This window comes from Hyla sarda, chromosome 2 (assembly GCF_029499605.1).
Source record: "Hyla sarda isolate aHylSar1 chromosome 2, aHylSar1.hap1, whole genome shotgun sequence".
In the NCBI taxonomy this organism is placed as follows: domain Eukaryota; kingdom Metazoa; phylum Chordata; class Amphibia; order Anura; family Hylidae; genus Hyla; species Hyla sarda.
Window position 1 is genome coordinate 162,612,764 of NC_079190.1, and position 24,982 is coordinate 162,637,745.

The following is a 24,982-nucleotide window of genomic DNA, read 5'->3' on the forward strand; positions in this document are numbered from 1 at the left end:
CTGGAATTTGTAGTTTTGCAACATCTGGAGTGCTACAATTTAGAGACCACTGAACAGTGATCTCCAAACTGTGGACCTCCAGATGTTGCAAAACTACAACTCCCAGCATGCCCAGACAGCCAACAGCTGTGTGGGCATGCTAGGAGTTGTAGTTTTGCAAGATCTAGAGGGCAGTATAGAGATCACTGTGCAGTGGTCTCTAAACTGTAGACCTCCAGCTGTTGCAAAACTACAAATTCCAGCATGCCCAGACAGCAAACAGCTGCCTGGGCATGCTGGGAGTTGTAGTTTTGCAACATCTGGAGGGCGACAGTCTAGATACCACTATAGTGGTCTCAGACTGTAGCCCTCTAGATGTTGCTAGGCAACTAACCGGCTTCCGTCGCATCAAGGGAGCCGTCCTCTTCTGCCGCCCGCAGATCTCAGTCGCCGATCGCCGTCGCTCCGCTACCTCCGGACGGGTTAAGTGATCTTCGGCGCCGCTCCTCTTCGTTTTCCCCGTTCTGGCCCACCTATTGCGGGTGGGTAGGACGGGGAAAACGAAAGTAAACCCCCCCCGATCTGCTATTGATGGTCGCGTCTAGACCACCAATAGGAGGGGTGGCACCCGTGCCACCTCACTCCTATCGCTTCATTGGGATCGTGGGTGTCTTAGACACCCGCGATCCCCCTTATATTCCGGGTCACCATAGACCCATAATGACCCGGAATCGTCGCAAATCGCAAGTGTGAATTCACTTGCGATTTGCGCCGATCGCCGACATGGGGGGGGGGGGTCTAATAGATATCAGCAGTCACCCCGGTCCGAAGGGCGTATGGATACGCCCTTCGTCCTTAAGTACCAGGACGCAAGGGCGTATGCATACGCCCTTCATCCCCAACAGGTTAAAAAAACTCAAGAGCACATTTCCTACATCTCATACAGACTTTGGACCGAAGCCCAAACACATGAAGTGCGGCCTGGAGTGCTGAAGGGGGGCGGGGTGTCCAACCAACAGCATATGGCAGTTCAGTGCGACAGGAGCTATGATTGGATGAGGCTTGACGCACACCCCTCAGTACTCCAAGCTGCACTTTCTGTGTTTGGACTTCGGTCCAAAGTCTGTGTATAAGATGGAGGAAAATGTGTTCTTTAGCTTTTTTAAGCACAAATAAATCATAGAAAACTTAATTTTTTTTAAACAAAGTATATTACAAATATATTTTATTTACCATAAGGAGTGCAATAGCAAATTTTTTTTTAATGAGAGTTACCCTTTAATGCTATCCCATTCATGTTTGACTCCTTAAGGACATTGGGTGTACATGTATGTCCTAGCCCTGCGGCCGCTATATGAAGCATGCTCAGGAGCAGAGTGTGCTTTATACAGCCAGGACCCACAGTTAGTGCCTTAAAGGGTTATGCCACAGCCAAATGATAACCTCTGTCCACAGGATAGGTGATATCGAGCTGATTGGTAGGGGTATGACCACTAAAACCCCCACTGATTCTAGAAATGAAGGTTAAATGTTGCCTGGGATGGAGGGAGTGCACGTTGTGTGTATGGCCAGCACTTCATTAATTTTCTATGGGGCTTCTGAACATTGCCAAGCTCAGAGCTCCACTCTGCTCATTCTGGAAAACATTTCACCCTTTTGATTGTGGGATAACTCTTTATTTTTTTTTTTTTTTTACTTTTTCCTCCTTCATTGTTAGTACAAGTTACTAACAACTCTTGTTACAGTTATGCTGTATAATTTGTATTCAATTGGTGGGTTTAAAAAATATTTTCAAATAATGAAATCCAGAGCAGATACAGGGATTATTTAACATTCACAATTCTAAAAGATATTGCTGTCAGAAGAAGAAGTTTGAATTAAAAGGACTAATCCTCCTGACCTACTTGGAATTGGTTAATTTTTATTTAGAGAGGTTGAACGTTTGATACTCCATCTAAAGTTCAGTTTAAAGTATAAAAGTTTAAAAAGTTTATCATTTATTCATATTACAATTTAGTAGTTAAAGTTCTGCTAGAAAAGCAAGAATAGTGGTTCAAAGTACAACATTTCGCTGCTTTTTGTAGTTTAAAGTTTACAGTTGTAGAAGAAACATGTTAACCATTTTTGGTAACGTGAAATTAAACAAGCATATATGAATGCTCACAAATGTTAAATATCTTGCAAGTAAGACTCTATGCACAAACATAGATTTTAAGTTGTGTTTGCTTCCAACCTCCCCCCGCTGGAAATGACAAAAAGATAGCAAGATAATGCATATTGCTGTACTTCCAGAAATCATCTGAACACGCCCCCCCCCCCCCCCTTTTTTTATTTTTTGCAGCAAATGGGGATTGAGCACCTTTTTTTAATTTTGGAAAATGTATAATACTCATTCTTAATTACCAAATGTCTCATCCTTTAACACAGAGGGAGAGATTTATCAAATCTGTCTAGGGGAATATTTGCTGAGTTTCCCATAGCAACTAATTAGATTGCATCTTTCATCTCTGAAAAGGCCTCTGAAAAATGAAAGAAGCGATCTGATTGGTTGCTAAGGGCAACTTTTCCTCTGGACAGGTTTTGATAGATCTCTCCCATAAAGTTTTAGATTCTGTCTAAACAAATCAAGGCCATTAACAAAACCTGTTATTGGCACAATAGATATGGCTCCTTTTTCTGTGCCTTATAACGGCTGTATGAATCCACCTTGCTGCTCACACAAGGCTCTGATACTAATCTATATACATAAAACTCAACGTGTGTGTGTGTGTATGTGTGTATGTTCAGCATCACGTCCAAATGGCTAAAGATATTAACATGAAACTTGGCTCACATGTTACTTATATGTCAACAACAAACATAGGATAGGTGATTTAACCCTTACTCACCCCCATTTGCCAGGGGTGGGGTTTATGTTTAAAGTTCCATACAAGTCAATGGGAAATATGTTACTGCATAACTTCCAAACGGCTGGATATATTTCGATAATACTTGGTCACATGTTACTTATATGTCCACCTAAAATATAGGATAGTTAATTTAACCCTTAACTACCCCCATTTTTGAGGGTCGGGGTTTTTGTTTAAAGTCCCATGCAAATTAATGGGAAATGTATGTTCCCACATAACTTCCGTACGGCTGGAGATATTTCAATAACTGGTACAATAACTGGATAGGAGGTCGGGATAGGAGGTCGGGATAGGAGGTCGGGATAGGAGGTCGGGATAGGAGGTCGGGATAGGAGGTCGGGAAAGGAGGACTGGATAGGAGGTCGGGATATGACAACAATATATGAGGACGGGATATGAAGTCAAAAGCTTCCTCCTTTGTTTATTTTCCTCCACAACAAGGATTAGGAAGGAAAAACCGGGCAACGCCGGGTACTCAGCTAGTAGAGTATAAAATATTGACAGCACTCACAAATATATATTGCAACCGGACACAACACATGAGAAAATGTGTCAAACTCCACTGGACAAATGACTGGACTATGTGGGGTCCCTTTACACTTTCTCAAAGATGGATTCTCTTAACACCTCTGTGATCAGCACGTTATAACAACAGCTTTTCATTCATAGATCACAGGAAAAAATTACAAAAACAAAAGGATTGAAATGAAAAGGTTTTTTTTTTCAGAACAATGAATCAGCTTTAAATGTTTTAGTAGTTTTCGAGTGAGGCAGTACTTTTAAATCTAAAAACTCCTATACTCCTGTGACTACACAGACATACTTTGAATAAACCAACACATAGCTGTGTTTTCAGTGCAGTCAACTTTTCAAGATTCAATGTATCTAAAAAAATAAAAAAAAATTATTTCAGTATGCAGATTTAGATCGACATATGGATGCACTGAACGCCTGGAGAAATGCCACATTTCTAAAGCCACAGCACAGTTTAGCTTGGAATAACATGATCATACTGCTGGATAATACAGGTAAGCTATTCTAGTACCGCTAAAGCCATGCATTCTTGAAATATCTAACAGCTCAAAGGTGGTAACATTTCATATCGGGATCATATTAAAGTCATGCTAGATAGTTAGTAAGCATTTCAGTAATGCTTCAGCTGATCTTGTTCAAGTTTGTGATGTGCATCCTTGCCATCATAAGCCTTATTCAGTCTTCTAGTCACACCTTATGTGTGCAAATTATAGAGATGACAGCCATACAGTACATATTTTTGTGGTATTTATTAAAAACCTAGCAATAAATTGTGCTCTAAATTGTCACAGATTTAATCAAAACAGACACTGTGGTACAGGAAGCTAGCACTACCTGTAAAAAAATAAACCTGTCTATTCTCTTTATTGCTTGTAACAATGCATTAAAACTAATGAAAAATGTTTTGTGTAATCTTGTAAAATGTATTTCCTATCAGTCACTTTACCTTGGATCAACTTTGGTTATGTTGTCAGTAAATGTAAAATCCAACCTTTGTTTTCCTTACATTGTTTGTACTTATTTTCAGTCTGTTATTACGTTTTGCATCATGTATAGCTCCGTTTATAAATTATGTCACCTTACTGCAGCAGTACTTCACAATGCACTTAACCCCTTGGGGACGAAGCCCATTTTACCTTAAGGACTTGGCCATTTTTTGCAAATCTGACCACTGTCATTAAAGGGGTTATCCACCATAAGGTGATTTTAGTACGTAGCTGGCAGACAGTAATGGACATGCTTAGGAAGGATCTGCGCTTGTCATGGGGCTAAATGGCTATGTTGTGAGATTACCATAATACTGTGGCTAGCTTTTTGTGAACTGGTATTTCCTGTTTGACTTTTCTTTTTTTAACTACAAATCCCACAATTCCATTTTCACCCCTCCCACACATCAGCCACCCTACCCATTGAAACATAAATGAGCTGCATCCATTCAAAAGACTTGTGGTTTTCAATCAGGGTGCCTACAGCTTTTGCATTAGTTTCAGATTGATCTCTCCCCCACCTAGTGATCGCTCCACCCATTGAAGCAGACAGGCTCCCTGTCATCAGCTGACTAGTGAGTCAGGTCTCAGCCACATTGCAACCTGGGAAAAATCTGATGCTGGTAAAAATAAATATTGGGGTGAAAATCACAGAAGAATTGTGAGAAAACCATTACACACAGGTACAGACACTATATGATGAACTACACTAACTTTACAGCCCCTGTAGCATAGTCAAATAAATAAAAAAATCCTGGAATACCCCTTTAATAACTCTGTGATGCTTTAAATTATGGATTTGATTCAGAGAGAGTTTTTTCGTGACATATTCTACTTCATGTTAGCGGTAAATTTTTGTCAATACTTGCATAATTTCTTGGTTAAAAATTCCAAAATTTCATGAAAAATTTGAAAATTTTGCATTTTTCTAACTTCGCTGCTTGTAAGGAAAATGGACATACCAAATAAGTTATATATTGATTCACATATACAATATGTCTACTTTATTTCTGCATCATAAAGTTGACATGTTTTTACTTTTTGAAGACATTGGAGGGCTTCAAACTTTAGCAGCAATTTTTCATGAACGTTTTAAAATCAGAATTTTTTAGGGACCAGTTCAGTTTTGAAGTGAATTTGAGGGTCTTTATGTTTGAAATACCCCATAATGGACCCAATTATGAAAACTGTACCCCTCAAAGTATTCAGAATGACATTCAGAAAGTTTGTTAACCCTTGTTTCACAGGAATAGCAGCAAGTGGAGGAGAAAATTTTGTAGACCTATTCTTGTAGACCCATTTTTTTTTTCATTTTTACAAGGGGTTAAAGGAGATGTGTAACCTAATTTCTCTCGAGTAAGGAAATATTTCATATGTGGATGTGAAGTGCTCTGTGGATGCACTAGACTCTAGTGACTAGAGGGCTCAGAAGGGAAGGAGTGACATTGGGCTTTTGGAGTGTGAATTTTACTGAAATGGTTTTTGGGGGGCATGTTGCATTTAGGACCTCCCTTGGTGCCAGAACAGCAAAAAAAATAAACACATGGCACACTATTTGGGAAACCACAACCCTCAAGGAATGTAACAAGGGGTATAGTGAGCCTTAACACCCCACAGGTGATTGACACATTTCCACTAAAGTTGGACGTGAAAATGAAAAATTAGATTTTTTTCACAAAAATTATGGTGTTGCCCCAAATTTTTCATTTTTACAAGGGGTAATAGGAGAAAAAGCCCCCCAAAATGTGTAACCTCATATCTTTCAAGTAAGGAAATACCTCATGTGGATGTAAAGTGCTCTATTGGGTACACTAAAGGGCTCAGAAGGGAAGGAGCGACATTGGGCTTTTGGAGGGCAAATTTTACTGAAATGGTTTTTGGAGGGCATGTCGCAATTAGGATCCTCCTTGGTGTCAGAACAGCAAAAATAAAACCACATGGCACACTATTTGGGAAACTACACGCCTCAAGGAACGTAACAAGGGGTATAGTGAGCCTTAACTCCCCACAGGTGATTGACAAATTTTCGCTAAAGTTGGACTTGAAAATGAAAGATTTAATTTTTTTCACTAAAATGCTGGTATTATCCCAAATTTTTCATTTTCACAAGGGGTAATAGGAAAAAATGCACCCCAAAGTTTGTAACCCCATTTCCTCTGAGTATGGAAGTATGCCAAATGTGGATATTGTGCTCTGCGGGCGCACTACAGGGCTCAGAAGAGAAGGAGCGCCATTTAGCTTTTGGAGAGAGACACCACAAGAAGTACATGACCTGGCACTGCTTAGATTCAAATGCTCCTGAGGATTGTCCTGTTGGCATACAGGAACTGCACAGCCTGTGCAGTTCACATGGAGAGATTAGCTTGGAGCACTCGCCTCAGACACCAGGCTAGTAGTGATGTAACGTCTTTATTCATATAGAAGGTGAAACGTACAGCAGGGAGGGGGAACAAGGACTGGTGGGTTCAGCCAGTGGATGACTGTCCGTATCGCGCACTCTTTGAGAATTTGTTTGGAATGGAAGTCGGTGTCCATGTGCATTCAAAAAGCCCCCGTGCTACCAGAACAGTGGACACCCCCACATGTGACCCTATTTCAGAAACTACACCCCTCACGGTTTGTAACAAGGGTTGCAGTGAGCATTTACACCCCACTGGCATTTGACAGCTCTTTGGAACAGTGGGCTGTGTAAATGAACAATTTAATTTTCATGGACCACTGTTCAAAAAATCTGTCAGACACCTGTGGCGTGTAAATGCTCACTGCACCCCTTATTACATTCTATGAGGGTTGTAGTTTCCAAAATGGGATCACATGTGGGGGGTTCCACTGTTCTGGCACCTTGGGGGCTTTGTAAACGCACATGCCCTTCAATTCCAGCCAAATTCTCTCTCCAAAAACCAAATTTTGCTCCTTCCCTTCTGAGCCCTTTAGTGAGCCCACAGAGCACTTAACATCCGCATATGGGGTATTTCTTTACTCAGAAGAAATGGTGTTACAAAATTTTGGGGGGCTTTTTTCTTATTAGCCCTTGTGAAAAAGAAAAATATGGGGTAACACCAGCATTTTAGTGAAAAAAATTAAAATTTTCATTTTCACGTCCAACTTTAACAAAAATTTGTCAGACACCTGTGGGGTGTTAAGGCTCACTATACCCCTTTTTACGTTCCGTGAGGGGTGTAGTTTCCAAAATGGGGTCATGTGGGTATTTTTTATTTTGAGACTTAAATTGAGGCTTAAATTAGGGATTTGCCTCTGCTGTCAAATTACGCTACGGCAGTGTTTCCCAAACACTGTGCCACCAGCTGTTGCAAAACTCCCAGCATGCCTGGACAGTCAATGGCTGTCCGGCAATACTGGGAGTTATTTTGCAAGAGCTGGAGGCTGTTTTGGAAGCAGTGCTGTACAAGACGTTTTTCATTTTTATTGGGGGGGGGGGGGGGGATCAGTGTAAGGGGGTGTAGTGTTTTACTTTTTATTTTGTGTAGTGTAGTGTTTTTAGAGTTCATGCACACAGTCAGTTTCACAGCAAGTTTCCCGCTGGGAGCTTGAGCTGCAGCAGAAAATTTTCGGCAGCCTAAGCCTAAAGCGCGAAACTCACTGTAAATCCCCGCCCGTGTGAATGTACCCTGTACTTTTTTGGGGGGTGCAAAACTACAACTCCCAGCATGCACTGACTGACCGTGCATGCTGGGAGTTGTAGTTTTGCCACAGCTGGAGGCTCAATGGTGAGGACACACTGAGCTAGGCTACAGACTAATTCAGTGTTTCCCCACCAGTGTGCCTCCATCTGTTGCAAAACTACAACTCCCAGCATGCCCAGACTGTCCAGGCATGCTGGGAGTTGTACTTCGGCAACATCTGAACTCCTAGCATGACTGACTGCCTAGGCATGCTGAGTTGTAGTTTTACAACATCTGAAGGGCCACAGTATGGAGACCACTGCACAGTTGTCTCCAAACTGGCCCTTCAGATGTTGTAAAACTACAACTCCCAGCATGCACTGACTGCCGAAGGGCAAGCTGAGAGTTGTAGTTATGCAACAGTTGGAAGAGGCACAGTTTGGAACCCAGTGTAGTAGTCTCCAAACTGTCCCCCCAGATGTTGCAATACTACAACTTCCAGCAAGCCCAGACTGTCCAGGCATGCTAAGAGTTGTAGTTCGGCAACATCTGAAGTTGTAAATGTTGCAGAACTACAATGCCTAGCATGCCTGACTGTCTGGACATGCTGGGAATGGTAGTTTTGTAACATCTGGAGGGACACAGTTTGGAAACCACTGCACCTCCAGTTGTTGCAAAACTACAACTACCAGCATGCCCAGACTGTCCAGGCATGCTGGGAGTTGTAGTTCCGCAATATCTGAAGGGTAAGATGTTGCAGAACTATAACTCCCAGCATGCCTTTGGCTGTCTGGGCATGTTGAGAGTAGTAGTTTTGCAACATCTGCAGTACCACAGTTTGAAGACCTTTATTTTCTGGGTGATCAGGTCACCAGAGACCCAATCAGCCCGGAAAAGCCGTGATTCGCCGGTCAGAATTGAGGGGGATCACCGTCATCAACAGTCATCCCATTCCGATCACCACCACATGTCTGGCAGTGACCGAAATTCCCAGGATATACAGGTACACCCTTGGTCCGTACCAGGGAGCAAGGGCGTACCTGTACACCCTTAGTCCCCAACAGGCTAAAGAAGCTAGTTGATTGGTTGCTATGGGCAACTGGGCAATGTTTCTTCTGGACAGGTTTGATTAATCTCCCCCATAGTGTTTTAAAAAATGTCAGTGAGCAGCTAACCTGTGGGTTAAGACAGCTTTATTTATTTGTTGTCTGAGAAAGATAGGTAACAATCATCCCCACGTCACCATAAAACATTTTTCTCAGGTGCCATCTATTCTTAATGGATATTTTCAGCAAGACAACAAACTATGTGACAAGAATCATGTCATAATATAGTAAGCATAATAGGAACAGCATAATATTGTGGAATATCTTAGCATCACAGATATTCAGCCTCATTTTTTGTATTATAGAATATAGAATGTATGCTGTATTCAGGCCCATGCTTAAGGTTGTCATAGATCACAGGTAGAGATGAGCGAACTTACAGTAAATTCGATTCGTCACGAATGTCTCAGCTCAGCAGTTGATGACTTTTCCTGCATAAATTAGTTCAGCTTTCAGGTGCTCCGATGGGCTGGAAAAGGTGGATACAGTCCTAGGAGACTCTTTCCTAGGAATGTATCCACCTTTTCCAGCCCACCGGAGCACCTGAAGGCTGAACTAATTTACGCAGGATAAGACATCAACTGCCGATCCGAGAAGTTCGTGACGAATCAAATTTACTGTAAGTTCATTTCATCTCTAATCACAGGCTCTGTTCACACCATGAATTTAGCCCTAAAGTATATTTGTCTGTGTACAAAATAATGTATCCAGACATAGACTGTATACTACTTAACCCGATCCCGCAATATCAGGTACATGCAGGGGCGTAGCTAGAAACCACAGGGCCCCGATGCGAAAAATTGTCCTGGATCCCCTTACTCAAATATCAATATCACAAATATCAGTGACTACAGCACTGATGGGACACAGTCAGGAGAATACACAGTGATTTAAGTGACTTACAGGCAGGGACCAAAAATAGGCCCGGGCATTTTAAAATAAGCAGCCCATTTTTATGGTAGTGGTCAGACTGCTGGGACCCCCACCAATCCCCTCGGTTCAGATGGCTTTCCAGCTGTTGCAAAGCTGCAACTCCCATTGTGTCTGAAGAGCCTCAAGCATTAAGGAAGTTGCTGTTTTGTAACAGCTGGAGAGCCACAGAATGGGGTACAGTGTCACCCATCATCACTGCAGAACTTAAGAGACTCCAGCTGATGGGACAGTCAGGAGAAAACACAATGATATCACTGACCTGAGTGACGTCTTCCCTGTTGTCTTTCCTTTCCTTCTTTATCTGGTTCAGATACCAGGACTTCTTCCAGCTACATCTTCTCTGCAGAGTCTGACTCCCGGACATCATTGGTTCCTTAATTTGTCAGCAGATACTCATCCTCTGTATAAAGACAATACTCATTATAACACATTATAATTCTGCCAAATACTGTACCACCTGAATATAATACCGCCATGCACTGTACCCTCTAGATATATTAGTGCAACACACTGTACCCCCTGAATATAATACTGCCTACCACTGTACCCTCTAAATATATTATTGCAACAACACACTGTACCCCCTAAATATTAGTCACAACCTGTACCCCCTGAATATAATACTGCCACACACTGTACCCCCTGAATATAATACTGCCATACACCGCTTACCCCTCACTCCATCATCTGTCTTATCAACCCCCTCCACCCCATGCTTGGTCAGTTTATCACCCCAATGTCCCCTCCCCTCCATCCCATCCTTGGTATTCTCATCACCCCATACACCCCAACCTCAGTCTCATCATCAAACCCCCCCCCCCCCACCCATCCTTGGCTCTTCATGCCTGCACTCCATATTATTCCCCCCCCCCCAATCCTCGTTATCATCATTGTACCCCCCCCCCCCCCCCCCCCCCACACACACACACACACACTCCATCCTCAGACTCCTCATCATCATCATTGGAAAAGAATGTGGAAAAATAAAATAAATGTGAAAACAATAAAAATAAGTGAAAAAAATAAACTAAGATATATATATATATATATATATATATATCATATAATATATATATATATATATTTTTTTTATTTTTTTTTTGCACCCAAAACACACCCAAATATAGTCGTCCCCCCCCCCCCCCCAAAAAAAAAAACGCCAACATGTCCCACAAAAAAGGGTCCTCAGACAATTGTGTTGGTGAAAAAATAAAAAGTTATGGCTCACAGAATACGGCGACTTAGAAGACATGATTTTATTTCTTACTAAAAAAGTTTTTATGCTATAAATGTTCTAAAATATAAAAAAAATATATATAAATTTTGTATCGCCATGATCGCATAAACCTGCAGGGTAAAGTTAAAATGTCATTTATACCGCATGACGAACGACCTATAAAATTAATAAAAAAAACAACCACAATAGAATTTTTTATTTATATAACCATAAAAAATAAAAAACTATCAGTGTCAAATGTACCCCAAAATGGTACCAATTAAAGCGTCAACTTGTCTCCCAAAAATATTTTTGCATCCCAAGGCCTCTGCAACTTTATATGATGCCAGGAGAATATCCTAAACTAAAAGCCCCAAAACCAACACAGCACACCTTCATGTCTGAGGCCTGTGTGTGTGTGCAAAAGTATTCAACCCCCCCCCCCCCCCTTAGACTTTTTACATATTTTGGTGCCTCACAACCTGGAATTAACATGGATTGTTTGAGGATTTTGATCATTTAATTTACAGAACATACTCACAACTTTGCTTCAAAAAAAAAATAAAAAAGTTAAATCTTCAAACAGCAAATAGGACAAAATTTTTACATAAAAAGTCAATGTGCATAGCTATTCACCCTCCTAAGGTCACTTTGTAGAGCCACCTTTTGCGGCAATTACAGCTCCAAGTGGCTTTGGATAAGTCTCTATGAGCTTGCCACACCTTACCACTGGGATTTTTGCCCATTCCTCCTTGCAAAACTGCTCCAGCTTCTTTAAGTTGGATGGTTTGCGCTTTTGAACAGCAATCTTTTAAGTCTGACCACAGATTTTCGATTGGATTGAGATCTGGGCTTTGACTAGGCCATTTCAACACATTTACATGTTTCCCCTTAAAGGGGTTGTGTGCTGCCCTGGCTTTCGGAGCTCCGCACGCAGCGTCTGGAAGTTCATTACTCCAAACGCTGTGCGCGGGCTTCCGTGTTCACGGCCGCCGGGCGTGACGTCACGCCCGGCCCCCTTGTGACATCAATCCCACCCCCTCAATGAAAGTCTATGGGAAGGGGGCGCGACCGCTGTCACGCCCCCGTCCCATAGACTTTGGTAGAGGGGGTGTGACAGCGGTCGCGCCCCCTTCCCGTAGACTTTCGTTGAGGGGGCGGGCGTGACGTCACGAGGGGGCCGGGCGTGATGTCACGCCCAGCGGCCGCGAACACGAAAGCCCGCACACAGCGTTCGGAGTAATGAACTTCCGGACGCTGTGAGCGGAGCTCCAAAAGCCAGGGCAGCGCACAACCCCTTTAAACCACTCTTCTAAATACGTCAGAATTCGGGGAATATATTTTGAGTTGCATTTCTGTGTCAACACCTACTGTGTTGAAGAAAAAAATGGATTAACCCCTTGAGGACGGACCCATTTTTTACCTCAATGACCAGGCTCTTTTTTTGAAATTTGACTTGTATCTCTTTAAATGGTAATAACTTTACAATGCTTTTTCTGAGCAGAGCCATTCTGAGATTGTTTTTTCGTGACATATTGTACTTTATTTAAAAGGTGCATTTTTGTTGACACATGCAGCATTTTTTGTGAAAAACTTGAAAATGTCTGGCGTTTTTTTTTTTTATGGTGTACACTGTGCGGTAAAAGTGATGTTATATTTATTCTGTGGATCAGTACGATTATGGCGATACCCATTTTTTATATATCTTTCTATGTTCTTTTTCCTTTTCTGAGCAAAATAATTTTTCTGCCATTAATTTTCCAACAGCCGTAACTTTTTTATTTTTCGTCCAACGCCATTGAGTAAGGGCAAATTTTTTGTGGAATAAGCTGTACTTTTTTATTGGTATTATTTGTGTGCTATGTGCTACCTTTTGAAATTTTTTTATTCCGCTATTTGTACCAAAATTGGCGAATTTTGTGCTGCTTTTAGTTATTTATTTTTTACGGCGTTCACCGTGCAGGATAATTTACATTATAGTTTTATAGAACACGTCATTACGGATGTGGCAATACCTATTATGTATATCGTGTGTTTTTGATCTTTTTTGGTGATAATAAAGGGCTTTTATTGGGAAGGGGGCATTTTTTATTTATTTATTTATTTTTTTTTTTTACACTTCATACTTTTTACAGGTTATACTATGCTGCAATACATTTGTACTGCAGCACAGTATGACCTGATGAGCTGCACACTGTACAGCCTGCGCGATCCAGCCTCTGGCTAGATCTCACAGGCTTCTGTAGCAGGCCGACAGGAGGTCATGATCTGACCTCCTGCTGCCATAGCAACCAACAGCAACCTGCAATCATATCACGGCACCGCCGTTGGTGAATAGGGGGAGAGCGCTCCCCCTGTCAACACCATAGATCAGGATTATTCACGGCTTCAAGGGGGTTAATGCTGCCGGGTCCCGTCGCCGATCTCCTGCGCTGCCCGCGGCAGTGCCTTAAATCGCTAGGACGTATGCATATGTCCAATTGCGCAAACATGTCGGATGCTTGGACGTATGCATACGTCCTGAAGCGGGAAGGGGTTAAAATAAAAAATTTGCAAAAAAATTACATTTTAAAATTCCGCCTCCACTTTGTTTTAATTTCTGTGAAACACTTAAAGGGGTACTCTGGTGGAAAACTTTTTATTTTATTTCATTTTTTTTAATGAACTGGTGCCAGAAAGTTGAACAGATTTGTAAATTACTTCTATTAAAAAATCTTAATCCTTTTAGTACTTTTTAGCAGCTTTATGCTACAGAGGGAATTCTTTACTTTTTGAATTTCTTTTTTTTGTTGTCCACAGTGCTCTCTGCTGACACCTCTGTCCATGTCAGGAACTGTCCAAAGTAGCATAGGTTTGCTATGGGGATTTCTCCTGCTCTGAACAGTTCCTGATACGGGCATCAGGTGTCAGCAGAGAGCACTGGGGACAACACAAAAAATAAATAAAAAATAAATAAAGATTTTCCTCTGTAGCAAACAGCTGCTAAAAGGTACTGAAGTATCATTAAGATTTTTAATAGAAGTAATTTACAAATCTGTTTAACTTTCTGGCACCAGTTCATTAAAAAAAAAGTTTTCCACCAGAGTACCCCTTTAATAAACTTCTTTAATGTTTTTTCTGACTACTTTAAGGGGAGCAGTTTTTAAAATGGGGTGATTTATGGGGATATCTAACATACTGGCCCCTCAATTCCACTCCAGAACTGAACTGGTCCCTGAAAAATCTGACTTTGAAATCTTCTTGAAAATCTGGAAAATTGCTGCTAAACCTATAAACCTTCTAACATTCTAAAAAAGTAAGAGTGTTTTCCTTTTCAATTAAGTTTTATTGAAAATTGAACATGTGTTATCACGGGTTTATACATTTCAAAATGCCATTTTAAGAAAATGTAAACATAAGGAAAGATATTAGGAATAACTAACCTCTTTTTCAATATTAATATGTCCAGTCTTCCAAGTACTGTTATTCCTAATATCTTTCTTTACGTTTACATTTTCTTAAAAGAATGTTTTCAAATGATGGGAACATAAAGTAGACATATTGTAGATGTGAATTAAAATCAATGAAAATTTTCCACGAATGTAAAGTCACAAAAAAAAAACAATCTCAGAAAAACTTCAATCTCAATAAAAGCATTCCAAAGTTATTACCAAATAAGTGGATACGTCATATTTTGAAAATTTGCCTTGGTCATTAAGGGTTACTCCGCTGGAAAACATAATTTTTTTTAATGAACTGGTGGCAGAAAGTTTAAACGTATTTGCAAATTACTTCTATTAAAAGATCTTAATCCTTCCAGTACTTATCAGCTGCTGTATACTTCACAGGAGGCTATTTTCTTTTTGAATTTCCTTTCTGCCTGACCACAGTGCTCTCTGCTGACACCTCTGTCCATTTAAGGAACTGTTCAGGGTAGGAGCAAATCACCATAACAAACCTACTCTGCTCTGGACAGTTCCTGACATGGACAGAGGTGTCAGAAGAGAGCACTGTGGTCAGACAGAAATCAAAGTAAAAAAGAAAAGAACTTCCTGTGGAGCATACAGCAGCTAATAAGTACTGGAAGGATTAAGATTTAAGGTCAAAACAGGCTAAGGAGTTAAGGGGTTAGAGGAGTCTTTTCTTTTAAGAATATGTTTGGCAGGTTATTTCTAGATAGTACTGCACTTTTTGTATGTAATGACAATCTGTTCCAAACATATAGGTACATATTTGCATATTTTTATGCAGCATACAGTATATTTGGATTTGTCAGCCCGTAAAATTAAAATGAACTTATCCTGAAAATGGCTGCAAACTTTTGTTGATTTGACCAAAGTGGAACAGAAAGGGGAATAAGGATCAAGCAACTTGATCTTTAAAGGGGTGCGCCAGTGGAATTTTTTTTTAAATCAACTGATGCCAGAAAGTTAAACAAATTTGTAAATGACTTCTGTTTAAAAATCTTAATTCTTCCAGAGCTTATCAGCTGCTGTATGCTCTGTAAGTTATTTTTTAAATGTCTTTTCTGTCTGACCACAGTGCTCTCTGCTGACACCTCTGTCCATGTCGGAAACAATCTAGAGCAGGAGCAAATCCCCATAGCAAACCTCTCCTGCTCTGGACAGTTCCTCACATGGACAGAGGTGTCAGCAGAGAGCACTGTGGTCAGACAGAAATTTAATTCAAAAAGAAAATAACTTCCCCTGGTTCATACATCAGCTAATAAGTACTGGAAGGATTAAGATTTTTAAATAAAAGTAATTTACAAATCTGTTTAATTTTCTGGCTCCAATTGATTTAAAATTGTTTTCCACCGGAGTACCCCTTTAACAAGCCAATTTTAAGTTAGGCTGGCAATGTAATGTGTCAATCTTTGAGTCAAAAGGCAGGCTGGTTTATGGGTATTAGTGATCATAACAAATGACATAACTCTGTTGGAACAGAATATAATATGCACACATTTCAACTTACAGTACTTTCATTTTTATGATGTTTAGAATATGTTCTTTTGTGTTGCTTTGAACCCTGTTTTAACAACAATTTTCATTTTCCCTTTTTTTTTTTCCTTGTTCAGGCAATTTAGCTCAGGCGGAAGCTATAGGAAGGGAAGCCTTAAAACTGTTACCGCATGATCATTCAATCACATTTTCATTAGCCAATGTGCTTGGAAAGGCGCAGAAATACAAGGTATGTCTAGTATACTATGCCCTGAATGTTCATGACTATTGATGTATGGCTGCATGCTGATCTGTCCTTGTACTTTTTGACTGTAACCTACAGGCATCACTTTACTACTGGCTGCTGAAGTCCTTTAGTAAGCATTGTCAATAAGTTGTGAGTTTTTTGTGCATTTTGTACATATTTTATGCTAGTATTTTATATAGAATGAAATGTACTTTAAGGCCTTCTTTTTATCTCAGTCTGACATTTTGACCACATGAGGGCAGTGTTCTTTTGTTATCTGTCGGGTATGGTTTCATTGTTTGTACCAACTCATTAATAAATACAGATATTTACATAAAAGCTAATACAGCATTTCTGTTGGGGCAAATACTATATTTATCACAAATTTATCTCCATTATAAGATAAAAGTGAAAGCATTTTAAAACTTGTCTTATGAATAATGCATATTTCTTTGTCCAACCAACTGTACAGGTTTTCTTTTTGTTTTATTTCAGGAGTCTGAAGGCTTGTTCCTCAGAGCCATTGAAGCTCACCCCTCATCTGCAAGCTATCACGGCAATTTGGGTAAGAGCCTTTCCGAGTCCATCATTTACATTTTAAAACAGAATAAACTGTCACACTGTCGACACATATACTGTGAGATATTTTCCTATTGATGGAGTGGAAAATTAATTATCAAACAATGTCGAGAATGAAACGTCAAAAGGCATATGTTTAACAGTCCATTCTCACTGTGTAGTAATTGAAAAGGGTAAAATCAATTTCAATCAAAAATACGTGTGCACAAAAGGCCCACCTATCTGAGTGAAGCCTTTCCATTATGAGGAGATGACTGTTAGCACTGTAAGGGCCTCCTTGTGCAGACTCTTTGTTTAGGAACTGCATGAATAGAATAAAAAAAATGTAAAGAGCCCCTTTGAGGCCTGCTCTTTCTTACAGCACTACTCTGTCAAAGTTTTCAGGGCACGCTGAGTTAAAATGCTCATGAAAGGCGGCAGCACTGTGGAGAAAGTGGACCTGGCTAAACACAGTTGCTCCTTAGGTCAATCAAATTATTTTTCAAGCCGTTGATGAGATGATTAACTCTACTTAATATATATTTCATGTACATTTCAACAGCACCTATAGCAGATCCCCTGTATTACTAATCACAGCTTTGTGATCAAGGTGCATATTCCATACAGAATTATTAAACATATTGATCTCTAAGTTATTATGGACATTTCTGTTAGCCATGAATAAAATACAAGTGGTACCATTATTGTCATACCTGCCACCAAGTAAAGAGGGTTTATTCTGTTCCTTGTGTGTTCCCCTCTTCATCCTGAGTCCCCCACACTTTTCCTTTTGTCATTTCTCCCAGTATCTCTTTAGTTTTATGCTTCTAACGCCTGCTCACTGCCTGTGAGCTTTTTTGGCCTCAGGGGGGCATTACCTGGCTGGCGTGACTTCACCTGAAGCCTGCCTAGTAAATCTTCTGCCCTTCCCTGTTCTATGCTGCGCTTGGGAGCACGCATAGAACAGGGAGCCAATCACAGCAGGCAGGCTGTGCGAGTCCCCTCCTCTCTGTTATGCACAGCGTGAGACATATAGAGAGAAGGGAGATCAGAGCAGTTCTGCCTGCAGTGTGTTCTGAGAGCCCTGTGCCCCCAGGAAGCTAGAGATCTGTAGAGCCGCACTAATGTCCCGCCCCACCCACACTTCCGGAGTTTAGACTTGAACCAATACCCGCATATGTCCGAAGGCTCTGCGGGGCCTGCCGAACCCCAAAGAACAGAGACAGAGGAAATGTAGATAAAAAAAAAGAGAAGATATGATAAAAAGGCATAACTTTACATAAAGAATCACATTGATGACAGGTACTCTTTAATGAATAGGATACAGCAAACAGAACAAATGATATCGCACTCACCGGTACTGCAAACTAATTCTTTATTATAGTTACTTCTTTATTATAGTTACATGCAGAGAACAGTCCACAGAGTATTAGGTCGGCACTTGGATCAATGCGGGTGCCAGGGATTAGGTATCCAATGTAAGTAGAAGAAGATCCCGGCACACCAAAGTTAGATGCAAATAATTTTTCTTTTTTATTCAAGCATTCCGGCCTCTGCAGCCGTTGCAGTTGAAAAAGGCTGTAGAGGCCGTAATGCGTGCTGCGTTACTTTATGCTTGAATAAAAAAGAAAAATAATTTGCATCTAACTTTGGTGTGCCGGGATCTTCTTCTACTTACATGCAGAGAACAGACTTCTATACACCCCCACTGCTGTATGTCTAAGTCTGTTCCATGCATGTGAGGAATTATAATAAAGAAGAAGTTAGGCGTATTGGTGAGTGCTATATCCATTCTTCTGTTTGCTGTATCTTATGGACTTGCCAGATTAACGGTCAGCACCACGCTACACTGCAGGATCAGGATGCTATACCAGTGGAGGGAAATGTTGGGAAGCACCTAAGTAGAGCAGTGCCAGACCACATCTCACCTGTGTTGGACTCTTTAATGAATAGCGAATATTACTCAGGACAGTGAGAGAACATCCAGTAATGATAAGAGAGAGAGGCTGAAGACCTTTATATCCAAATACCATGAGAATATATTTGTACTGCACAGAGTGTGTGTATGGGGAGAAATGATCTCTAGTGCACCTGTCCAGTCCAGTGCTGAATCCAAGCAGAATGAGATAATGTCTGATGCATTTTACAATATAAAATACGGGAGGAGAGGAGCTGCTACAGAGCGGTGGTGCAGCTGTGTTTGAATAGCACTCTTAATTGAGGTTGTCTAGCACAGCAGTCCATGTAGAACATCTCATTAGATTACATACACACCGCGCTTCTCAGCATTCATCATTGCTTGACACACAGATCATGTGCCCCAAAGTAAAAAGAGACCAACTGTCTTCTGTGAAGAAAACAGAAGAGAAAACTTCAGTAAGGCTAGGTTTGCACCACGATTTTGACGTTCAGCTGAGGCATACATTTTTCACACTCTGTTCACATTACACTCAGACCTACATTTGGCATGTATACCAGGAAAAACAAGTATAGCAGATGTGTAGGACCCTATTTGCCTCTGTCAGGCTTGTATACATCAGCATTTTTGTTTCTTCAGTATATAGTGGCACAGTAGACTGTGCTATTCCCTATAAAGATATACAGTGGAAAAATGCTTTGTATGATACATTTATGATACAAGCCTATTAGCAAAATGTTTCCTTTTAATGTGTATACACTGGTATATGTCACAGCTTTATGTAGGTATATGGCAGGGACCCTCACAATATATATCTTTGCTGCATATAATGTGAACAGGACCTGTTTTGTTTCCATTACTGTAGGTGTGAACCTAGCCAAAGAGTTCACATTAGAAAAATAAAATCTAGCCCCTATCGTTTGGTTTTATTAAATTAACCTATTGAAGTAAAAAAAAATATATATATAAAGTAAAAATTACAGTATCTCACCAGATCCTGTATGTGAAATGTGCTGTTATGTTGTTGCCGTAGTACTGTCAACTGCACTATTTAAATCTCAAAAAGATGTGTCTTCAGTGTCTTAGACTTTGGTATAGCAGCACACGAAAATGTTCTTGTGGCCAGGAATATTGTGAACCCGTGTCCCTCATTCTAGCAATTGGTGGGGATCTGGGAATTTCAAAAAAGTTTTTTACATAATTTCCCCAGCATACAGTTGCTAAAAAGTACTGAAAGGGTAAAGATTTTTTAATAGAAGTCATTTACAAAACTGTTTAACTTTCTGGCACCAGTTGATTTAAAAAAAAAAGTTTTCCACCGAAGTACCCCTTTAATAATACATGCATTTGCTTTTTCTTAAATATTTTCTGTTTGCTTAAACATTGTAAATTGTATGTATTGCAGCTGTGCTTTACCATCGCTGGGGGCGTCTTGACCTGGCCAAGAAATACTATGAAATTTCCATGAAGTTAGATCCTTCTGCCTCTGGGACCAAGGAGAACTACAATCTGCTGAAACGAAAACTGGACCAGCAGCCAAAAAAGAGGCATATGTAAAAAGCTCAACAGTACAATAAAATGTGATTACCAGAACTCTACACCTAATAGAATTTTCTTGTACATATGCTGTCTCTTTACACAGGAAATATTCTCTAGAAAGTACACAATAACCACCAAGGGATCGCCAGGTGTAGGTAATAGTTTTCGTCAGGTGACCTTTTTGAGAATGGGAGGAGAGGTAAAAGTCTCATTCAGATGAAGAGAGAGTGAAGTATCCCATCCTCAAGGATAGTGAGATATAGTTCAATATTTAATATTAATATATTAATAATGTTTGACTAAGACCGTGAATTATTATAATAGTAATATAAATAGTAATACGAATTAATCGCATTATACAACACTTATGTGTATAAATGAATTTATATACATAAGTGTCGTATCATGCGATTAATTCGTATTACTAGGTGGGAATTCAAGCCTATTGCTAAGTGTGCATGAACAAATCATTTCCCATTCCTGTGATCCATAACCTTCTTTTAAAGATGACACCCTCTTCACCTGTTAATAAAGACTGAACTGCTATATATACAATGAACTTTTTATTTACTAGCATAGCTACTGAGGAAGGGGTCGAATACCCTGAAACACGTTAATCTGAAAAAGACACATTGCGGTTTTGTGGACTGTAAGCCTATTAGTCCGAACAAGCTATATGGAGACCTATACGGTGATACTACAATATACCTGCTGCTGTTCGTGATCTGTTGTTTTTGTGATCCACCATTGTGATCCATCCTCTCGCTTCAGAGATCCATCTGCCATTCTAGAGATCCATCTGCTGCTCCTGTGTTCCACCTGCCAATTCTGTGCTCCACCCACCACTCCTGTGCTTCACTCACCGCTTCCATTCCTTGCTGATGTCAGATGCTGACACCATGAGGAATTGCCATCCATCAGAATATATACGCACCCTCAGAGTTTCTGTGCGACATCCACCGGGTCCAGCGCAATCTGGACCAGCCACACTCGGCGCCTGCAAGCGCATGAAAGTCTGCCTGTGTTCCACAATGAAAGGAGACGGCATCTATAGCGACAGCTGGTAATATTGTGTAACACAGTAGAGTGGCAGGATTTTATAATTAACATATGGACCTATAACTTGTATTGCATTACCAATATATAAAATTTGGCCCAACATTGCCTGAATATTGCCGAACTATCAGATGGCTATACAGTAACAATTGTCCACATATTCTGAATGAATATATATGCTACCGTATGTGTATTTTATATAATATTCCTCCTACAAGGGCCCTGTGAGGGGATTTTTTTTGTCTTAGTCAAATATTATTAAATATTATACTATTTCTCACTATCCTTGAGGTTGGGCTACTTCTCTCTCTTTTTTGATACACATTATAGCACACCTTGAGTATAGGTTTTTGCCCATTTACCTCGGCTAGTGAATAATTGTGAGCTGCACCATTTTTGCCAGTGTGTCTCATTCAGATGAACTTGCTTTATTATATGCACACTTTTTATCTTTTCACTACAATGGTTTACACCAGTGAAGACTGTTAGAAATGCTACACTCTAGCTGTAGAACACAACTGAACAGATTTCTTAACTGCTTTATTTATTTCTTCTGTGTATATATGCTGCATGTGCCATTGTGGCTATTTTTTTTTTCTAGGAGAATCTTAAACAAGCTTTAAAGGGGTACTCCGGCCCCAATACATCTTATCCCCTATCCAAAGTATAGGGGATAAGATGCATGATCGCGGGGGACCCTCCGATGGGGATCCCGGCAATCTGTCTTTACCCACCCACCTTTGTGAGCTCTCCTTAACGCTGGATGCTAAGCATGTGTAGCATGACTACCACGGGGCCAGAGTATTATGATGTCACTACTCGCCCCGTGGCGTGATGGCCCCTCCCATAGACTTGTATTGAGGGGGTGAGGCGTGACGTCACACGGAGGTGGAGTCGTGTTATGTCATGATACTCCCCTTTTATTTATGTGTGTCAAGAAAACAGCCATTGGGGGAATTAATCATTGCTATATGCTGGGTATTTTACTTTGAATTGGCCCAAATTTTTGCATCCTTTTAGAGATTTATGTGACTCGTGCTGATTATCCATTTGTGACCGGGTCTATATTATGTGCTGAATTTATTAAATGCAACTTTTTAAGTTTAAACACAAAAAAATCGCAAGCTTAAATCAAGGATAGTGTATTATGTGGTTTAGGTACTATTGGCTTACTGGCCATAAAATAGATCAACTAATGGGGAATTACACACTGGTAAAAACAGCCTATCGTTGGCTTTAGCAATATATATGTAGCTCAGGAAACTGAGCAAATAAGTTCCCCCCATTGTCTATTTATAACATGCATCCAGCCTTATAATGTGTGATCTTATTGTGAATTGTGTATTTATTTAGTTATGGAGCCATCTTGCACAGGTTTGTTTAATAATGTGTGTTTTTCTGTATAAAAGTGGAACAAATGCAGTTCTTCTGAGTTTTGCATATAAGCCACGATATGTGAGATTATGCATTGTTGTCCTATAACTGCTTTTAGAGTTTTCCCATTCACTTTCAAAATCTGTAACAAAAGATTTAGTTTTTTTTGTTGTTGTGTTTTTAAGCAGTCATACATATATCGTGTGAGCTATTGCTTAGCAACAGATCACAATCTCCATACTCCTGTCCTAGCCTAAATACATCACTTACAATAATAGCAAAAGGTTCATTGTGTATATACAGTTGCAAAAAAGTATGTGACCCCTTTGGAATAACCTTGATTCCTGCAATTGACTAATAAAATGTGGTCTGATTGTCACAATTATCAGCAAACAATCTAACCATTTTATCAGATGTTACTTTATTAGTAATTAATGCAAAATTCCAGGTAATTCCAAAGGGATTACTTACTTTTTCTTGCAACTGTACATACATACCACAAGCTTCATGCCCTGATGAAGATGACTAGAGATGAGCGAAGTTACAGTGATTCGATTCGTCCGAACTAGGTCTCCCAGGTCTGTATCCACCTTTTCCAGCCCACCGGAGCACCTGAAAGCTGAACTCATTTATGCAGGATAAGTCATCAACTGCTGAGCCGAGAAGTTCTTGACAAAGGGAATCACTGTAACTACGCTCATCTCTAAAGATGACTGCCAGTGTCTTCCATTTCAGTGTGATTTTAACTTGAGAGGGCCATGTAGCAGTAAGATGACTTCTCTTCCTGTAAAAGCCTTTTAAATGTGACAGATGTGTGTTCTTTTTATTCTAGTCTTCTATATTTGTAGTTAATAAGTCATTCTGTAGTTTGGAGACCAAAGCTAGTCCCGTCACCATTAAAGGGGTATTCCAGGCCAAAACTTTTTTTATATATCAACTGGCTCCGGGAAAGTTAAACAATTTGTAAATTACTTCTATTAAAAAAATCTTAATCCTTCCAATAGTTATTAGCTTCTGAAGTTGAGTTGTTGTTTTCTGTCTAACTGCTCTCTGATGACTCACGTCCCGGGAGCTGTGCAGTTCCTATGATGGGATATTCTCCCATCATGCACAAGATTTTTTAATAAAAGTCATTTGCAAATCTGTTTAACTTTCCAGAGCCAGTTGATATATATAAAAAAAGGTTTTGCCTGGAATACCCCTTTAAGCAGCAAGATCTTTTTCTGCATTGTTTGTGCAGATTACTTCATATTTGCACCATGAACCTTAATTTGTTTTATACATTAGCTCTGTACAACCCTGTATGGGTGCATTTCACAGCATTGTATGATCTTTAGGTTTGTCAGGTTCCTATTTATGTCTGTTATATTGTTTACCATTTGTTTTTCACTATTTTCCCTCTGTAGCCGTACATTTGAAATAAAAAAATATGAAATTGTTTTAGAATCTCTTGTGGAAATATTTCTGGTAACTATAAAACCATGTTCTATTCAGAACTATAAATGTAATAGCTTTTTCAAATGGCTCCAGAACAGATTTGTAAATTACTTCTATTAAAATAAATCTTAATCCTTTCAGTACTTATGAGCTGCTAAAGTTGAGTTGTTCTTTTCTAAGTGCTCTCTGATGAAACCTGTCTCTGGAACTGTCCAGAGTAGAAGCAAATCCCCATAGCAAACCTCTTCTACTCTGTGCAGTTCCCGGGACCAGCAGAGATGTCAGCAGAGAGCACTATTGCCAGACAGAAAAGAACAACTCAACTTCAGCAGCTGATAATTATTGGAAGGATTAAGATTTTTTAATAGAAGTAATTTATAAATCTGTTTGACTTTCTGGAGCCAGTTGTTATAAAAAAAAATTTCTTGGAATACCCCTTTAATTGTGTTTTTTGCTTGAATAAAAATAGCTCCCTTTATTTACAGACAAAATTTGGCTAGTTTTGGTCATTGACCCCATATGGTACCCGAAGATACTGCCAAATGGGGTCAATGCATAGGGCGACAGAAGCAAGCTTCGAAATTGGCCCACATTCTCAAAAATACTTTTAATATATGGTCCCCAGATAGGGGACGTATCTGATATATA

At 40.0% G+C, this 24,982-nt stretch overlaps 1 protein-coding gene across 1 annotated transcript in view; it reads left to right on the top strand.

Annotated features, from left to right (window-relative positions):
• The window catches only part of TMTC4 (transmembrane O-mannosyltransferase targeting cadherins 4), a 170,178-nt gene extending 145,843 nt beyond the window's left edge, over nucleotides 1–24,335 (top strand). Inside the window, 4 exon segments of the mRNA XM_056555675.1 lie at nucleotides 3,802–3,916; nucleotides 16,343–16,455; nucleotides 16,948–17,017; nucleotides 20,334–24,335. Of these exon segments, the coding sequence (XP_056411650.1) occupies nucleotides 3,802–3,916; nucleotides 16,343–16,455; nucleotides 16,948–17,017; nucleotides 20,334–20,485 (450 nt within the window). The 3' untranslated portion in view covers nucleotides 20,486–24,335.
• The last annotated feature ends 647 nt before the right edge of the window (nucleotides 24,336–24,982 follow it).